The sequence below is a fragment of the Carassius carassius genome, chromosome 33, assembly GCF_963082965.1.
Source record: "Carassius carassius chromosome 33, fCarCar2.1, whole genome shotgun sequence".
NCBI lineage: Eukaryota > Metazoa > Chordata > Actinopteri > Cypriniformes > Cyprinidae > Carassius > Carassius carassius.
In genome coordinates this window covers 7122876-7140284 of record NC_081787.1, presented here as the reverse complement: position 1 = coordinate 7140284, position 17409 = coordinate 7122876, and the positions used below count along the sequence as shown (strand labels likewise).

Below are 17409 nucleotides of genomic sequence, written 5' to 3'. Positions count from 1 at the left end.
TACATGTAGTGTTGATCAGTGTAAATCCTGTAGAATATACAGGTGTTGATATTGTTCTTCAGGTTGTGATTATAGGCTGTAACCTTTGTAACTCTTTTTACCATCCAATTAATTTGGGATGGATAAAATCAAATTCAAAATAGTATTTTTTTTACTCTGAAATGCATCACATTATGAAAGCTACTGCATGTACAAAAACCTGAAACCACATACGACCTAGTGTGATCTATTGCCACAACACTGAACAGACAACACTACGGATGAAGGGTGCGGTAGAAACTTCTAGGGCCTGCCTGACTTCCTTCATATCTACTTAATAGTGGAAAAACAATGACTTTTTATAACCCACTCACAACAAACAGAGAAATGGGGGTGGAGTGCTTTATTTTTTTGTCTGTTGGTGAGATTTGCAGACTACAGAGTACTGAGGGATGGTGTTAGTTAAGCAGCTGGAAACAGAAAGAGAGAAGAAAAGGAGGGCAGGAGGAGGAGAAGGAGAAAACAAGAGACACAGAGAAAGGGGGATGATCGTATCCATATGGCAGAGCTTGTGTTCTTCACTTCCTGTATAGAGAGAGCGAGATGGGAAGCCAACAAGGAGTGAGAGAAAACAACTGGAAGCGTAGCACAGTAACCCAGATCTTCTGAAGTTGTTAGCGTATGACTGGGAGAGAGACCGACTCAAAGCATGTGACAATGATTTAGCTACAGTGTAGCTACTGTGTAGGTTTTTCTGAAGGTCCCTCGGAGGGATAGACAGAAAGAATGAGTGAGACTGGAAGTTCCTAAAACGCTGCGTTCAGGTTCATGCACCAGCGATGATGTGAAGTCACTTTGAGGAATTCAGGTTAGTGTTTTCATTTTTTCCGCTCTCTCTTCTTCCTCTGCCATCTGGAGTTGTGAAGCACTTCCTTATTTTACCAGGGGTCCATCCGTTCTAATCTTACATCTACATGCCGACCCTCATGGTTTTCCATCTTTGCAAATGGAGTCCAGGTCTAGTTCTCACCACAAGGCTTGTTGGTGAACCTCTAGCTGGAGTTAACTGTTCTTTAGTGGAGTTTTCATACATCAGCTAAAGTTCTCAGAGGGGTGTTGCCTTGCCCTTATAAAGCAAAACCAACTGAGTGGAAAAGTATTTGAATTTGTGGTGGTACTGCTCCACTGCCTTTTCATGTCTGCGCAGTCTGGGGCTGGTGCTTGTCTTCACTCTTGGTTCCTCTTCTTGGATTTGTTTGCTGCCAGACAATAGGTGCTTTTGTCAGTGCGGTGGGCAGCATGTGTATGGATGCTCTGTCATCTACCTCAGTCTCACTCTGTAATGAGCTCTCACAAGTGGAATCGTTGTAGATCACAAGAGGAGGAGGCCGGTCCTGGATCTGCCCTCAAGCCAAATATGCGTTCTGCCTTTAAAACGCACATGCTCATGGGAAGGCAAACACAATAGACAGTGTAAACAACAAAGCTTTTGAATGCCGGAACACTCTCTGGATCTGACACTGCATGCTTAGCTCTTGATAGAGAGGAGATGAGAGTGTGGACCTCCGGTTTTGGGATCACTGGAGATCAACAGTATCAATATGAAATCTTTCATCAAACTTGTGTCAACCTCTTTGGTTTTTGGAAATTAAATTTTATTATACTCTTTTAGGACACTCTTTTGACACCATGACAGCAGCAGCATGGTACCATCGGGACATCAGCCGTGTTCGAGCCGAAGAGCTGCTGGCCCATGCAGGGAGAGATGGAAGCTTCTTGGTGAGGGACAGCGAATCTGTGCCTGGAGCCTACGCCTTGTGTCTGCTGTAAGTACAACACCTCAAGACTGGAATACACTACACAACAATTGCACAGAATTGCAGATGAGTGATAAGGCAATGCTAGCTACCAGAGAGTAGAACCAATTTGAAGATTTTGGGTGGTCAGAATTGACCAATTTCATCCAAAATTAACAGTGTGTAATGATTTCAATCAGTTAAAGGATTTCAAATATGTTTGGCATTTTAGCCAGTTTTACAACACATATAGTCATGCATCTTCTAGGAACAAGTTGCATGTTTCTGCATGAGTTTGTCGTGTTCAGAAAAACATGAAAATCTGGTAGTGTCCAATCATCAGTAATTTGTTGTATGTTCCGTTTTTTTTTGTAACCCCTTTACAAACTATATGATGCCTAGTGTTTTGAATACTTCTGTTCCAGCCTGTACACATACTTAGTTGTGATGTGATAAATTTACCTAGAATGAGTTTGGTACCACACCTAGCTGTCTATTTACAACACTTCCTGGTGATGCACAATGACATTTTTAAGTAAATCACAATAGTAACCAGGTATTGTCAAAAAGTCAATGAACTATTGTAGTTCTTTTCTATAGTCTGCCTGTGAGGTTGATTTTGCAGCCATGTGTCTGACTTCCCCATCAGGTTTCAGCAGAACTTTGGCAAGACAGTGACTCTGGCTACTTTTCAGATAGTTTAGTACTGTCTATCTCAATGCAGAAGAGCTCCAGGAGACAACACCCAGTCTACAGCAGTCCCTCTAGGCCCCACTCAGTCAGCTTTGTTCAGGCCTCAGTTTTCCCTGTTTTCCTCCTATCTCTGGCCCCTGTAGGAGGGAACAGGCTCCAGTGACCACACTGCTTTCTCTCCACAGCGGCCCACAGCCAGACACATTCCTGAAGGCTGAGCCCTCCAGCTCCAACTGCACTCCCTACTTTCTTTCTTCCATTCTCTCTCATTCATTGTATCCCTTGCCCTCTAACTCATTTCTTCTCTGTGAAACAGATAACATGCAAAACATCTACTCACACAGTAACAATTCCTCTCTGTGCTTTGATATCTTCTTTTAGATTACCTGGAAACACTGAGCTTTCTAATTATGTCTTTTCTGGGCTCAGTTGAATACATGTTCCAGGTTGTGTGGCCAAATGCAAATGATCACAAATTGTAGTTTATCTAACCTCCTATGGGCACAGAAATATAATCTTGTATGATATGACACATACCGATGGCCTTAATGACCACATTAACTGGTTGTCTTTTATTTTACTGTGGCCTTTTATATGGTATAAATTAATTTTTTCCCTACTTTCAGAATTAAACATGCTGCCCTGTGGTGACCATGGAAAACATCGATGTCAGGCGTGAACACATTGTTTCATGAAGCCACAAAATGTTCCATTTATGTGATTATTTAAAGGCTTGGTTGGCTTTCTATTTTCTGCTAAACACCAGATGAGAAGTTTAGCAGAATGTCTGAGCTGTTGTCTTGTGTACAAGCTGATGAATTCTTAAAAAGGACAAAAAGCACTATGGTACAGAACATGAGCAGCCTTATTAAGCCACATGTGTTAAAACAGACTGTAGTTTAAGTTGCTCTTCATTGAAAACCTAGCTTGACAGTCGTGGTCACCATTCACTTTCATTGTTTGGAAAACAGCAGCATAAACACCCCCCCCCCCCAACATCTCCTCTTGTGCTCCATGGAAGAAAGACAGTCACTAGATTTTGACAGACACAACAGAATATTCATTTTTGGGTAAACTTTAGCTTTAAGACTATTTTAGTGTATAATCAACAGTCTGTCTTGTCCATAGGTTCCAGCGACATGTTCATACATACCGAATCCTTCCTGATGCAGATGGGCTACTGGCTGTACAGGTGAGCAAACAAAGGACTTTACACAGTAAAATGCACAGTCACAAGTATAAAGTAAATGCAGTCGAAAATGTTGCCTTGTTAGGCAGAAGACCTAAAATGATGGTTTTATCTTTAAATGAATTTGCAATTTCACATGGAAATTGCTTGATACTAATCTAGTTACTTTCACTTCTTCATATTCTTTAAAAAAAGAAGCAGACTTGTTTTTGTCTGCTTTCTGAAGCATGGAGCTGCGTGTTTTCAAATTGGCCACGGTGGCACTTGCTATCAACAAAATGTTTCACACAGATTCCTCCTGCACCCACGCTCCTGATCCAGTACAGAATGACTGGAATGGGTTTGTCTGTCTGCGTGGAGATTAAAATATGTATGACATAATTGTTTCTATGTCAGAAGTTTTGGCCAGGCAGCAGTAGTAGATGTATTTTTGCTTATTCTGTCCTGTGCATGGATGAGATGTGTTGGTGTGTTTCAGAAACACTCTACCAATAAGGTTTATATTTTTAAAGTGGATTAAATTACTGATTCCTATTTAAAACACAGAATGGATAACATATACATGCACAAGAAGAGGCTTATTAAGTTAGTTGCTTTCTATTGTGAAAAAGAAACGTTCTCTGAATATTCTCCCCCTCGCAGTGTCTGATTTCTTTTAATCGCTTTTCAAGAGCTGCACTCTTGGAAGGAAAACATGCGTCTATTTGGAGATTTTAGGGGAAATAATTCAAAGTTTTAGCAAAAATGCTTTCATCGACCATGATTTCAAAATACAAGCTTCTAAAAAAAGGCATTCAAAGAGCGGTTATTTTATTTGTCATGATGCCTGATGGTTTAATTAGAGTATGTGTGTGTGTATGCAATTGTTTGCACAGTGGGTAGCTGGCTGTTCGCGTTATGTAGAATTTGGCAGACACTAGAATGAGGGCATCATAATGTAATTGTATCTTTGGTCCATAAAGCGGAAAAACATATGTTTTCGGAGTTACATAGACTACATAGACAAACTTCTTTTTGTGGCAAATCTAGCACATCTGCATTTTCTGCCATTCTTTTTTTAGTTTATGCAGGAGAGTTTCAAATAATATTTTGGCATGCAAGTTTAATAGGTCTGTCAGAATTCCAAATATTTGTTATTTAATAAAAAGTTAGCCAATTCTGTAATATAAATCAAACATGTAACCTCTGGTTTCACAGAGAAGGCTTAAGCCTATTCCCAGACTAAAATGCATGTCTGGGCTATTTTAACTGAAAGTTTTAAAATATGTCAGGGCAATTGTTTTTTCTCTAGATGCACACCAGTAATACGCATGTTTCTAAAAGATGTTTCTTAAATGTCCTAATTGAACTATGGCGTAAACCTGGCATAACTTAAAACCTGTTTGTGAACCCAGGCCTAAAAGTATTAGGCTGTGATAAAGTTCAGGATCTGTCATCATACAGATTTTGTAGGAAAGTTTTCACACTTTTGGCAGTATGATTTTTCTTGTTAACCTTCTAATACACTGATGATCCTTTTCCACCTTTCCAAATTAGAACCGAATTTTAAAATCTTGTGATGCATATTTCAAATACTTATATTGTCCTGCTGTAACTGATTCCTACATTTGTTTGCCTGTATGTGTCAGGTCATTTGTGTTTTTGTTTCAGTCCATGCAGGGAGTGCAGGTGAATTGTTTCTGTACTCTTAGTGATTTAGTTGTGGGTTATCAACACCCACACAAAGGTCTGGTGGCCCCACTGCTTTATCCTGTTATGCGTGAATCAGAGCCCAACGATGAGAGCTCAGGTAAGATAATAAAAGCCAAAACTGACAAATAAAAATCTCTCAATTAAGATGTTAGAAGTGCTTTAATTCAGTGAGTGCATTGATTCAAATTATAGTTTTTATAGTTCACTGTGCGGTGAAAAAGGGGCAATTTTGTTTTTTTTATATTTAAACTCGCTCATTTTTATTTTATTTGTCGCATTTGCAACCATTTTATTTGTGGCCTGAAGCGCTGTTAACGAGTTATTAGTCTATATTTAGTGTGAGGCTGCTATGACATAGTTAATCCCACAGACACAACATTCAAATGTTTAAGATTAAATGCAGGTGTCTTTTTGGTGCAGATGGAGAGGATGAGAAGCCAGGTTCAACATTTGCCACCCCTCCACCACGTGCAATGTCCCCTGCAGGCCAGCCTTTACCTTCACCTTCCAGTTCAGCAGCTCATTTATTGCTACAGAGGCTTCAGGAGCTCAGGCCAAATAGGTACATTCATTCACACATGACTTATGGATCAATATCAGTCTGTGGCTCTGTGCCTGTATATAAAATTGTGTGAAAACAGTGTCACTCCTTACAGCTCAGTGTACCAATGCTTACCTCTGCAGTGCAGGCTGTGAGATTGTACAATTACTGGATGAGTATCTACACAGTAATGTGTGTAAGGACCTGGAGAATGTGAAAGGAGGTGCATCAGGACTGCAACACTTTCAGTGCATCCTCAGCCGTGCATGTGACAGTCTGCACAGGTGCAGTTTCTCTAACACCACATGTCACTTCACACACAGCTGCAATTATTTGAAATAAGAATGTCTGAATATTTTCAAGAAAAAGTTTTTGCTGATTTGTTTACCACAGTGAGATTGACCAGACTCTTTCCAGTTTGGAAACCTTAGCGAAAGTGTTTGATCATCCTAGTGGGCACCTCACCTTCTCCACAATGCAGGTATACAAACCTAAGTCTAATACAGGCTGCTATTATCAATCAGTCATATTTTTCTTTAATAGATTTTAATATAGTTTCATAAATTGGCTTCGCTTGCACAATTTTCCTGAATCATGAAACACTGGGGAACCATAAATTCAAAGATTTATTACAGGAATGGGATCTTTACTGGTCTTTGCATCACTATTACTATTGCTCATGCTTCTTATTAGGAATTTGAACAAAGCCCTGAGCCCTTGACCCTAAGTATTAATATAGTTTAAAATAACTTAAATCATGCAGCTTGCTGAGGAAAGGTTTACTGTTTACTGAAAGGTTCTGTTACTTTTTCAAAGATGGATGAAGTTCAATTTACTAAACATCTTGATTATATGTTTTTTTTGAGCATTTCAATACAAGGTGGATAATAACAATAATATATACATTGCAATAATTGAAAGTTTTCTGAGGCCCCCTAGTGGGCTCTGGCCACCGGGTTGAGAACCAGTGCCTTAGATCCTATCATTAGGGACCAGACTATCATAGAGCCTTGGAGGCAAACTCTTTTAACTTGTGCCAAGAAATAATCACATAGTAATCCCTCAGAACGACTTTGCAATTTCGCATAATGCCTTAGCAACAGCATAGCATGAGCATGCAGAGCGGAGACATCATTCCTATTGTCTAACAAACTCTCTTTTTGTTAGAATACATGGAAGAGCCCTGAAGAAAACATGGATAATTTGCTTCACAAGCTCACTGCCCTCTGTAACCTGCTGTCATCTCTGGAGAAGAGGGTACAGACACATATGACAAAACAGCTTGCCAACCAACACAAACCGCATACTTGTCATCTTTTTGAATTTCTGTCTGTGATGATGATAACAATGTCTTTTCCAGGTTCTCAAAGCTTTACAAGAAGCTGTAACCAATCACAACCTATCGTTGCAACCAGTCACACCTCCTGAGTCCATCACAGCCCCCCAAAAACAGGCCAGACCTAACACTGCCCACAGCTTTCAGGTAATACATTAGTGCCTATTGTTTGCTCACTGGTAATATTTAAACTATGAAAGTGTTTGCATTTATTTATGTGCATGTCAAGGTCAAGGTGGTCAGGTATGGCAGGCAAACAGTGTCACTAGACATAGATGCAGGAGTGCTGCTGTTTGAAAAGAAGACTGGCTCATTCGGCGTGGAGACTGTCACACACAACAGAAGTGAGTTTATCTTGCCTTAAAACCTGAGTTACTTCAGTCTCCATTATTAACATACAAGGCTAGTAAATGCCATCTAATGCTTTTATGTTTTAGTCGTGCAGTTGGTGAAGATTCAGAGAAGCCCTGCTAAGCTGAAAATGGTCATAGACAGTCATCACAATCCTCCGAAAGAACTTGTGTTTGAAAGCATGAAGGTGAGGAGAAAGACTTGAACTGGCTTACCTTAAATTATCTAAATCTGATGTACTGCTATGTTTCCCACAGAAACGAGAAGCATTCTGTCGGCTGCTGCAGCTTATGAAAGCAGCTCACTCCCAACAATCTGAACTTAATGTCATCTCTGTGTTTGTGGGCACCTGGAACATGGGTATGGATATACAGTATATCATTAATGAAAGATAGTATGGCCTCAACAGTTGCAGCAAAATATTTCATTGTTGTTTCTGTATTTTACCTGCAGGGGGCACTCCACCACCCGGTTCACTTCAGTCCTGGGTTACTTGCTGTGGTCTGGGTCTCACCCCAGACGAGTCCATTGCCTCCCTGCCTCATGATATCTATGCAGTGGGCACTCAGGACAACCCGCAGGGCGAGAGAGAATGGGCTGAACACATCAGAGCCACGCTTCGGAGTGCAACCAACATCGACTTCAGACAGGTCTGATTTTATGAAATCAAAATGTTCATAGTCAAGAACACTCCACATTTCTTCTTTTGTGATCACATATTTATATTAATCATATGATTGGATGACATGGTGAGAGCAGATTGTGATGAGAGTGTTTCTCCTGTAGGTGGCAGTACAGTCCCTTTGGAATATCAGACTGGCTGTGTTTGTGAAACCAGAGCATGAAGGACGCATCAGTCAAGTAAACACTGCTAGTGTAAAAACTGGCCTGGGGAACACACTTGGTACAAATCTCTCTTGCTCAAACAAACCAATAAACACATTTACTAATTCTTCTTTTTCTCTGTTTTCTCACCTCGTTTATATCCTTGTCGTTTAGCCAAGCAGAACAAATCAAGTGCTAAATAAAACATACTGTGTTTAAGATATTTTGTTTTTTTCTTTGTGGTTACAGGAAATAAGGGAGCTGTAGGAGTTTCTCTTCTCTTTAATGGCACCTCAATGGGTTTTGTGAACTGCCATCTGACTTCCGGTAGTGATAAAACACTCAGGTATTCACGCATATCTTTAAAATAGAGAAGTCGATTTCAAATGTGGTGATGGATCAACAGTAAAAACTGCAGACCACATATCAACCCAAAAACACTTTAGAAAAAAGTAGGGCACAAAATATCCTTAAGGCTGGAATACATTACAAAACTTTTAAAATCTGAACAGGTTTTAAAGCACTGAACTTCCAGAGAAAAACTGTTCATCAGACAACTGTATGGCTATTAATGGCTTTAATGGCTAACTAACACGTGACACAATATGAAATTATCCAAAATTAAGGTTAACAAAATCAGTTATTTAATTGCTGTGAGTTGATGAATCAGTTGATTATTTCAATGTGTATGAATTATTTATTTTATTTATAATTTTTCAACTAATAACTCTTAGACTACAGTTTGAGAACCACTGCATTAGTAACCCTGCTCAAAGTTTTTTTTTTTTTATTTAAGTATGAATATGTTAGTCTTAAGGTTATCTGTATGCTAATGTGCTCTAAAATAATGGCAAAGTTTACATTTAGAAGATAATAGCATTCTAAACTTACAGTCTTTCAATTTGGCAAATATGGATAGATGATTTTGATGACATCACCCTACACGTCAGCTTCTCATCAGCTTTTCTGTCCAATCAGTGCTCTCTAGAATCCGAAGTGTCCCGCCCCCTACAGACGCTGATATAAACTGTCAAATGCGGCTTTACTGAGCTCAGCAGCTCTGGGGCCTTTAATGATAATTACTGAGTCATTTTATGATTTATATAATTATTGTGATTCATATTATTATTATTATTATAATTATTTATTTTTCACACACTAGAAATTTTAGTTTAACAGTTATTATAAATCATTTATTTTAAATAAATATTAATGTATACAGATCATGTAATATAAATAAGCCGTAGTATCAAAAGATTGCACTATTTAAAAAATAAAAAATCTGACCTTACATGTTCGAGTCTCTATCACTATATATTTTCAAATGTATAAACTAAGTTAACAAGTTTCACTTGTGACTGCACTGATATAGCAAGATCATTTATTTCATTTGTCCTCTTTCATGTTTCATATGACGTTTCAATTTGTCATATTCTCATATCTCTCAACCTTTTGAATCTCGCTGGGTCTCTCGCGAGAAGTAAATCAAACTTGCTTTATGTTGCAAAGCTCGTGATTGGCTGTTCTCCAGTGATGTCACAAATTCATGTGCACGCGCTCCACAAACTTGGGATCAAAGCCTTAGTTGACAAAGAAAGTTGATGATCAGCATCATGGTACCAACAAAGCCGGATTGGAGAGTTATGGTTTTGTCAACTCAAAACTAATCCTGTAACTCTGAATTTGTTCAGCTAACATCATGCTACAGGTCCTTGGTCCAAGTTGTGATATGAACAAAACACTATTGGATATTTAAAAAAAGGGTGGAGCTGCTTGATAAGTCCCACCCTGTCTTCCTGTTTCATTTAAAATTGTCAACACATAGGATGAGCTTGTCCAAATACCCCAACCTTTGGTCTTTTCACTTGACCGCTTGTATACTTGCATGACGTATTTTCTGTATTTAGCCCAAGACCACAAGTGTGTTTAGAACTTTTCTATTACCCGACGGGACACAGATATAGTGTTTTAAAAATGCAAGTGTTTACAGAGCTTTATTTAGATTTTCGTTACTTTGCATTAGGAAACAAACTTGTCTGTGTCTCTTCAATAGTCCCTATAACAGATGAGACAATTTCGTAATTGTGTTGCTTCTAATTAAGTGATAAAAAGCAGTTGCAAATGTTGTACAAAAGATACATACTCACCTTTGCGCCAATAAAATGGCAACACTTTGTGTAAAATTCAAATGATTATTCATATTTAACTTACACGACAGCTCGCATAATCTCTGCAAAAAGTCTCATGATTTATTTCTAGAACATGGTGCATTATGGGATAGCTATACTTAGCCTTGAATACTCCTGCCTAGTGTGGATTTAGTGTGGGTTAAGGGCAATGCACTTTGGTATATATAATGTTTATAATGTTAATATAATATATATAATGTTTAATAAAATTGATTAAAAGTGACAGTAATGACTTAGATTGATAAAAAAGAATTCAATTTCAAATAAATGCTGTTCTTTTGGATTTTCTATTTTTCAAAGAATCCTGAAAAAGTACTATTAGTAATATTAGTAACTAATAGTAATATTTCACAAAAATATTAAGCAGCACAATTGTTTTCAACAATGATTGATAATAACAAGGAGTGTTTCTTGAGAATCAAGTCAGTATATAGTGTATATACTGGATACACACACATCCAGTATAATGGATGTGTGTGTGAGTGTCCATTTTGCATTGTCCTTCTTTCTTGTCTTAGGAGGAACCACAACTTCCAAGACATCCTCAGACTCTTGTCTCTTGGAGAAAAGCAGCTCAGCACTTTTGACATTAGCCTTCGTTTCAATCATCTCTTTTGGTGTGGAGACCTCAACTACCGCCTGGACCTGGATGCTCTGGTCACATAGCTTATATCTACTTTATTTATTTCTAGATATTAGTCACTCCAGCTTTACTTATTCTCTCTCACTGCTTTTTATTAACTGTGATCCATAGCCATTCAAACATTGCTCTAAGGAGACCCCATTAAGCGCATTGAATTGAGTTGTTCTATGAATATTTGTGCTCAGTTGTATTATATATTGAAGGTCATCTGTCCCTGACTGAGGTCTTCCTTTTGTAGGACATATTAAAGCATGTTTCAAAGCGAGAATTCGAGGAGCTGATGTGTGCAGACCAATTGACCAGAGAGCGGCACAGAAGAAAGGCCTTTTTTAACTTTAGTAAGAACCGCAGCTGCTCTTCTCCTCCCAGGGGACACCACAGACACATGAAATCAATAGATGTAATTACACAACAACAGTGGGACAAAAAAAGCATTAACAGACACTTTATTATTTCGTTCTTGGTTATGTTCTTGCTCTCTCTGTGAAGAGGAGGAGAAGATTTTGTTTCCACCCACCTATCGGTATGAACGTGGTTCTAGAGACTGTTATCTATGGCAGAAATACAAGTCAAGTGGGGTAAAACTTTTCATTTCATTTAATCTATCAGCTTTTGTTAATGACATCCTGTTTACTTTGTTTTTTTTTTAAATCAATTCAAACTTTCCTCAGGTGCAAGTCAACGGGCCCTCATGGTGTGATAGAGTTCTGTGGAAATCCTACCCAGAGTCTCACATAATCTGTACCTCATATGGTATGCTATTCCTCTTTCTCCCAATTCTTATTCTCATTAGAAACAGTTTGAGAAGCTTTCTAATCACATGTAAAAGAAAAATGTAGACCATGCATTACAGCGTCTTCATATAGCATTTTGTTGGTTTGCACTTTAGCTTGAGGGAAGTAACTAAAACATTGGACTGCTATTTTTGTAGAATTTTGGAATGAGATGTGTGTAGCTACCCTGCACAACAAAGGTTTACTTTGGGTACAATTGTAGGTCTGCGGTCCACAATCAGAGTCATATCCTGTCTCTCTGTCTGCTCAACAAACGTGTGAATTCAACCTTCTCAGCAAAGGCCTCCAATGTATATTATGATAGTGTATATAAACACAGCCAACACTGGCCAAATGCTTAGTATTTCATTACTATCTAACATAAGTATTTTCGAGTCTTTTTAAATGGCAGCATTCAATGAGATTGGATTGTGATGTTTAATTAATTAGGTTATTTATTAATGGGATGGTTGCTAATGTTCAGATGACGGTTTGTATGTTTTTAGACTCATTAAATAAAAATGTAACTCCACCCCAACTATAGCTTTAAGAATTTAATTGATTAGTAAACAAATATTTTAACTGATCCTTTGGTTCTGTTCATCAGGATGCACAGATGACATCTTCACCAGTGATCACTCTGCTGTTTTTGCTACTTTTGAAGTGGGTGTGATATCACAGTTTCCCAGAGCAGGTATGGAGTCCTTTTCAGCTTTAGTCTCTGACACTGGTGTTTTTGACATTTGCGTCATTATATATATAACACAAAAAGAGTTAAATTAGGGGTTGCTGAAGATGCATTTCCTTAACCATTTCCCTTTGGCACCAAACACTTTTTTTTTCAAGGCTGGTTCATTTTAACAGAATCAACATGACAGCCTAAAAATATTTAAACTATTAAATCATTCTTAAAGGGTTAGTGTGCCCAAAAGTTTAAATCCTCATTTACTCACCCTAATGTTGTTCCAAACTCATAAGACATTTGTTCTTTTTAAAAATTCAAATGAAAAAAAAAAATTGGTTGTTGCCTAAGTTCAAACTTGATACGCAAGGACAAACCTCACTGGTTCTCAAACGTCAAGCAAGCACATTTGAGTTTCCATTTGCTGTGTTTGCTATGCTTTATGTATGTGCTCTGATCAATGTTTATATGTTAATAAAGTCATAAATGATCAACACTATTATATCACTTCAGAACACTTTGATAAAACAGCTTGATTCACATGGATTTCTTTTACAATCTTTTTTCTGTTCTTTTTTAATGGACTTTCAGTGGATGGACACTGTAACAGAAATCATTTTTCATTGAAAATGTGTTTCGAAGATTAACAAAAGTCTTATAGGTTTGGAACAACATGAGGGTGACAGAATTTTTATTTTTGGGTGAACTAACCCCATTAATAAAATCAGCGATCATAATTCAAGCATTTTTTGAATTGAGTATTTGTTTAATGTTTCTCTTAGTGTTATAAACATCTCACAGTCCTCTTCTTCCATCTCTGTGGATGTAGAATTGGGTTCAGAGAGAGCCAGTATTGAGCTGGAGGCGATTGAGGCCATAGTGAAAACTGCTAGCAAGGCCAAGTTTTTCATCGAGTTTCACTCCCGCTATCTAGAAGGTATCTTGTGTGCAATAATCAATCAGGCCATCGAGCATGCAGTGTTTCATTGCCAATCAGTTTCCTTTTGAAATGCCAGGAGGTCATGGGATGAATATATATTTTTTTCTACTTTATGCTTCTCCTTGTGTGTAGAGCCTCGACGTTCTGCTGAGAATGACTCACAGTACTGTGAGGTAGCAGGATTTCTCAAACTTGGCTGGTCTTCAAAACAGTTCCCCAAGGTTGTGATAGAGGCCATTTGGCTCAATTTGATAATTTGGAGCCATGCTATTTTTTATAAGGATTTGACACTTTTGGTTGGAACACCAAATCAATTTTCTCTTTCTTTTCAGCTCCACCCAGTGTTCTCCGATCTAGAGCATCTCCGGGATCAGCACTTGTTGTTGTCTGTGAAGTCATGTGATGGCTTTGAGTCATACGGTACTTGGTCATGATGAACTTCATGTATTTTTTTTATGAAGTTTCTCTGGAACTGTAGTTTGTAGTTTTTAGAAACCATTACATCATAACCAGGAAAATACACTTAATCTTAATTTCTTAATTTTTTAGTGAAGGGCACTGTTGAAACATTATGGTCATATTGATTTTATACGTAATCGGAGTTATGCCATTTCAGGGGAATGCTGTGTGGTGCTTCGCTCGGTAACAGGGAAATTATCGGATCCATTTGAGACATGCTTGACTCACAGAGGAGAAGAGATGGGTTCTATTCGTGGTCGAATCAGGGTTAATGTACCACCAGACCGCCTAAGGGTCCGGGAAAGGGTCAATGGTGTGTCTATCATTTCCTCAAATATTTAGTTCTTCCTCTGCTTCGGCACTGTTTTCACTTTTCTATCTACCATGGCTTCCTCTTTTGCTGCTGTGCTACCTAATCTTGTCCAGATGCATTCTGAGACTTTAACTGAAATATGAAACTTAGCGTCACAGATGATTACAATATTAAAAAATTTGGACATGAGACATGTCTTCTGCACTTTACAGAGTGGCTCTGCATGGAGAAGGATGAGAAGGAAATTACAAAGGATCATTTGTCTCGACCGTCTTCTTGTGCATACCCAACCCAGTGAGTCAAAAAAATAGACCTAGGTTAATAAATAATGTTCACTTCATCTATGGTAAAGTAGTTTTATTAACATACTTGTATAACAGATGACCATGTTCTGCTACCTTTTCCACTGGACATCACCTTGATTTACACTTCTTGTTCCCACTGTAGAGCACCATCATCCTCATATATGGCAGCGCCAAACAGCTACACCAATCCTGCATACTTCATCTTTGAAGGGGTGCCTGTGTTGCGAAGAGTTGAAGAGATTCCCTCATCCAGCAAAAAATCCCAAGTAGAAAGGGCCAAAGATGCTGTGATACAGCTCCCTAGAGTGACTGAAGGTCACAGCCATGGCAAAAGGTCTGCTCGGAGGTCCGATTTCACAGAGATTGACATTCCTGGATCTTTAGCACCCTATAAATCATCTTGCGAGAATCAAAGTGAACTGACATCAACTGCGTCCTCTTATCAGCTCTTCCCAGGTCCAGATGTTCCTAATACATCCCCAAACCAAAGACACACCACCTCCTCCAATATATCTTTACAATTACAATCCCATAAGAACAGTATGACACAGGATTCAGTATTATCAGTCAAAAAAGTCACAAACTCCTACATGAACAGTTCTGTTTTTTGTCGGGACATACAGGCACCACTCAAAGAAAAAGTCAGAAAGGACTATAACAGGATACACCAAGTTCGACCCATGCCAATACGGAATGGACCAAAGCTATACCCATATATGTCCACAACAGTTCCCGTTCATGAATCCACAGCACCTTGGACAGTAGAGCAGTCAACTACATCTTCAGGAGACAACTCACTTACAGCCCTCCAAATTGCTAAATCACTAAGTGAGGTGGATTTTCAGCCAGTAGACAGGAAGTACCAATATAATCAAATATTGTCTCAGGAAAGACATCATGGATATGATTATGGTTTAGCTAGTGAGAGAAACTACAGCTGGGAGAAAGAGGTGAGTTGAGTAGTTTTCGGTCATGGTTTATTTTGGTTATTGCACCATGTAAATATGGACTTTAGGATAAGCTTTGGGGTTGAGCTTTAATATTTACAAAGGCAACGTGTGTCCACAGGTGTCAGTCTTACATGGAGCTCCAGAAACAGTGTGGGAGCTGCTAAGCACATTGGGTTTGCAGCGCTACACGCTGGACCTCAGCCGTAACGGCTGGGATGATCTTGATTACTTCAGGTAGGTTGATGTGAAGTAGCCCAATATCTGACAGGCTTAATTTTTTTTCTGTTGTCACAGGCATTTGCTTCAGTTAATGATTTTAAGCAGCAATGGTGCTTTGTGAACATATATATATACAGTACACACTGCCAAATGTCATTGCGTGTTCTCTTCTCATGCAGTGGTATTACAGAGGAGGAGCTGTGTGCAGCAGGTGTGTCTAACCCGTCTCATCGACAAAGAATCTTGGAGAACCTTCCAAAGATCTGGGACTGAACTGAAAAGAAACTGAGACTATATGACAAGTTCAATATTTGTATTCTTAATACATATATATATATATTTAACTCTTGTTTGTAATTTCTAAAGTTCATTCATTAATAAAGTTCATCACACAATGTGTTAATTCTGTCCCTGTGGTCCTCAACATACAGCATGGAATAAACTACAGTTCAACAACTGCTTCTAACAATCAAAACAAATCATGGCTATCACTAAAATACAGACTATTAATTTTTTTTACATTAGCTTTGACCATCTTGAAACTCATACTGTGTATTTAGCACAACAATTTTATATGAGCATTAGCTGTGAAATGTTCTGGTTCAGTACCTTGTCTGGTGATTGAAATGTAGCTTGCCCATATCCCTGTTTTTAGCCTAGTTGCTGTATATTTTCCTAGGAGACCCCTTTAAAAGTTTAAAAGTGCATAAACCAACTGTTTGCTAAAGGAGACAGCTGATCCATTTTTTAAAGAGGAATAAATATTTTACTATTTACCCCAGGGATTTAATTGCAGTGATGCTGTTCTCCACTTTACTTAAAAGTAGGGGTGTAACGATTCACTCGTTTTCTCGATGCATCGATTAAAAACCCTGACGATGTATATGCATTCATCTTGAAACATTATTTTTGAATCGTGAATAGCCGATCTCAGACTGTAATCAATTAAGAAAGCTAAGAATAGAATGAATCGCGATTTCTATATCGAGTATTGCGCTCGCGCTGCATTCGTCTCTGACACAGCTGATGTATGTTCTCTCCTTAGGACTCGTGGCCCGTGGCCAGTAATACTAAAGTGAAGTAGTTTTACTTTTCTGTAATTTTTCAATGGCTCTCTGCATCTTACCAACAGCGTTACAAAAGCAGTTGAAAGCTGCATATTTATTGCATGGATGGAGCAGAAATGTACAGAGTCCCGCACATGACATGCAAGAAAAAATAAATTAATTGTGCGCACCATTTACTAATTTGTTCCCTCAATGTACTAAAACCTGCACACGATTACTATTGCGTTCCTTTGAATTGCGTTCCCTCGATTTGCTAAATTGTGCGCACGTAGTAAAAAAAAAGGGAAGGCAATAGTAATCGTGTGCACGTTTTAGTACATTGATGGAACGAATTAGTAAATCGTGCAGACGAGTTAGCCCAATATTTTTTCCTGCATGTCATGTAGAAGACTCCGTAGAAATGTAGGTTAAGTGTCTAAATCATATGCACAGTGCCATTGAATGATAAATGTGTTTTAACAATGCTG

At 38.5% G+C, this 17409-nt stretch overlaps 1 protein-coding gene across 2 annotated transcripts; it reads left to right on the top strand.

Moving 5' to 3' along the window:
- Positions 1 to 508: 508 nt before the first annotated feature.
- On the top strand, positions 509 to 16208 carry LOC132113620 (phosphatidylinositol 3,4,5-trisphosphate 5-phosphatase 2B-like). Of its 2 annotated transcripts, XM_059521475.1 has the most exons (28): positions 509 to 847; positions 925 to 1805; positions 3597 to 3660; positions 5308 to 5446; positions 5770 to 5911; positions 6034 to 6174; positions 6284 to 6371; positions 7058 to 7147; positions 7251 to 7373; positions 7456 to 7570; positions 7664 to 7764; positions 7835 to 7937; positions 8031 to 8227; positions 8364 to 8481; positions 8652 to 8748; positions 11110 to 11248; positions 11473 to 11572; positions 11724 to 11812; positions 11906 to 11987; positions 12615 to 12701; positions 13519 to 13626; positions 13762 to 13850; positions 13962 to 14049; positions 14246 to 14401; positions 14614 to 14695; positions 14849 to 15656; positions 15775 to 15890; positions 16055 to 16208. In XM_059521475.1, the coding sequence occupies exons 2-28, from the start codon at positions 1669 to 1671 to the stop codon at positions 16146 to 16148; spliced, it is 3693 nt and encodes a 1230-aa protein (XP_059377458.1). In that variant the 5' UTR covers positions 509 to 847; positions 925 to 1668; the 3' UTR covers positions 16149 to 16208. The 2 variants fall into 2 exon arrangements, with proteins under 2 accessions (XP_059377458.1, XP_059377457.1); XM_059521474.1 differs by having other exon boundaries at positions 509 to 1805.
- Positions 16209 to 17409: the final 1201 nt, after the last annotated feature.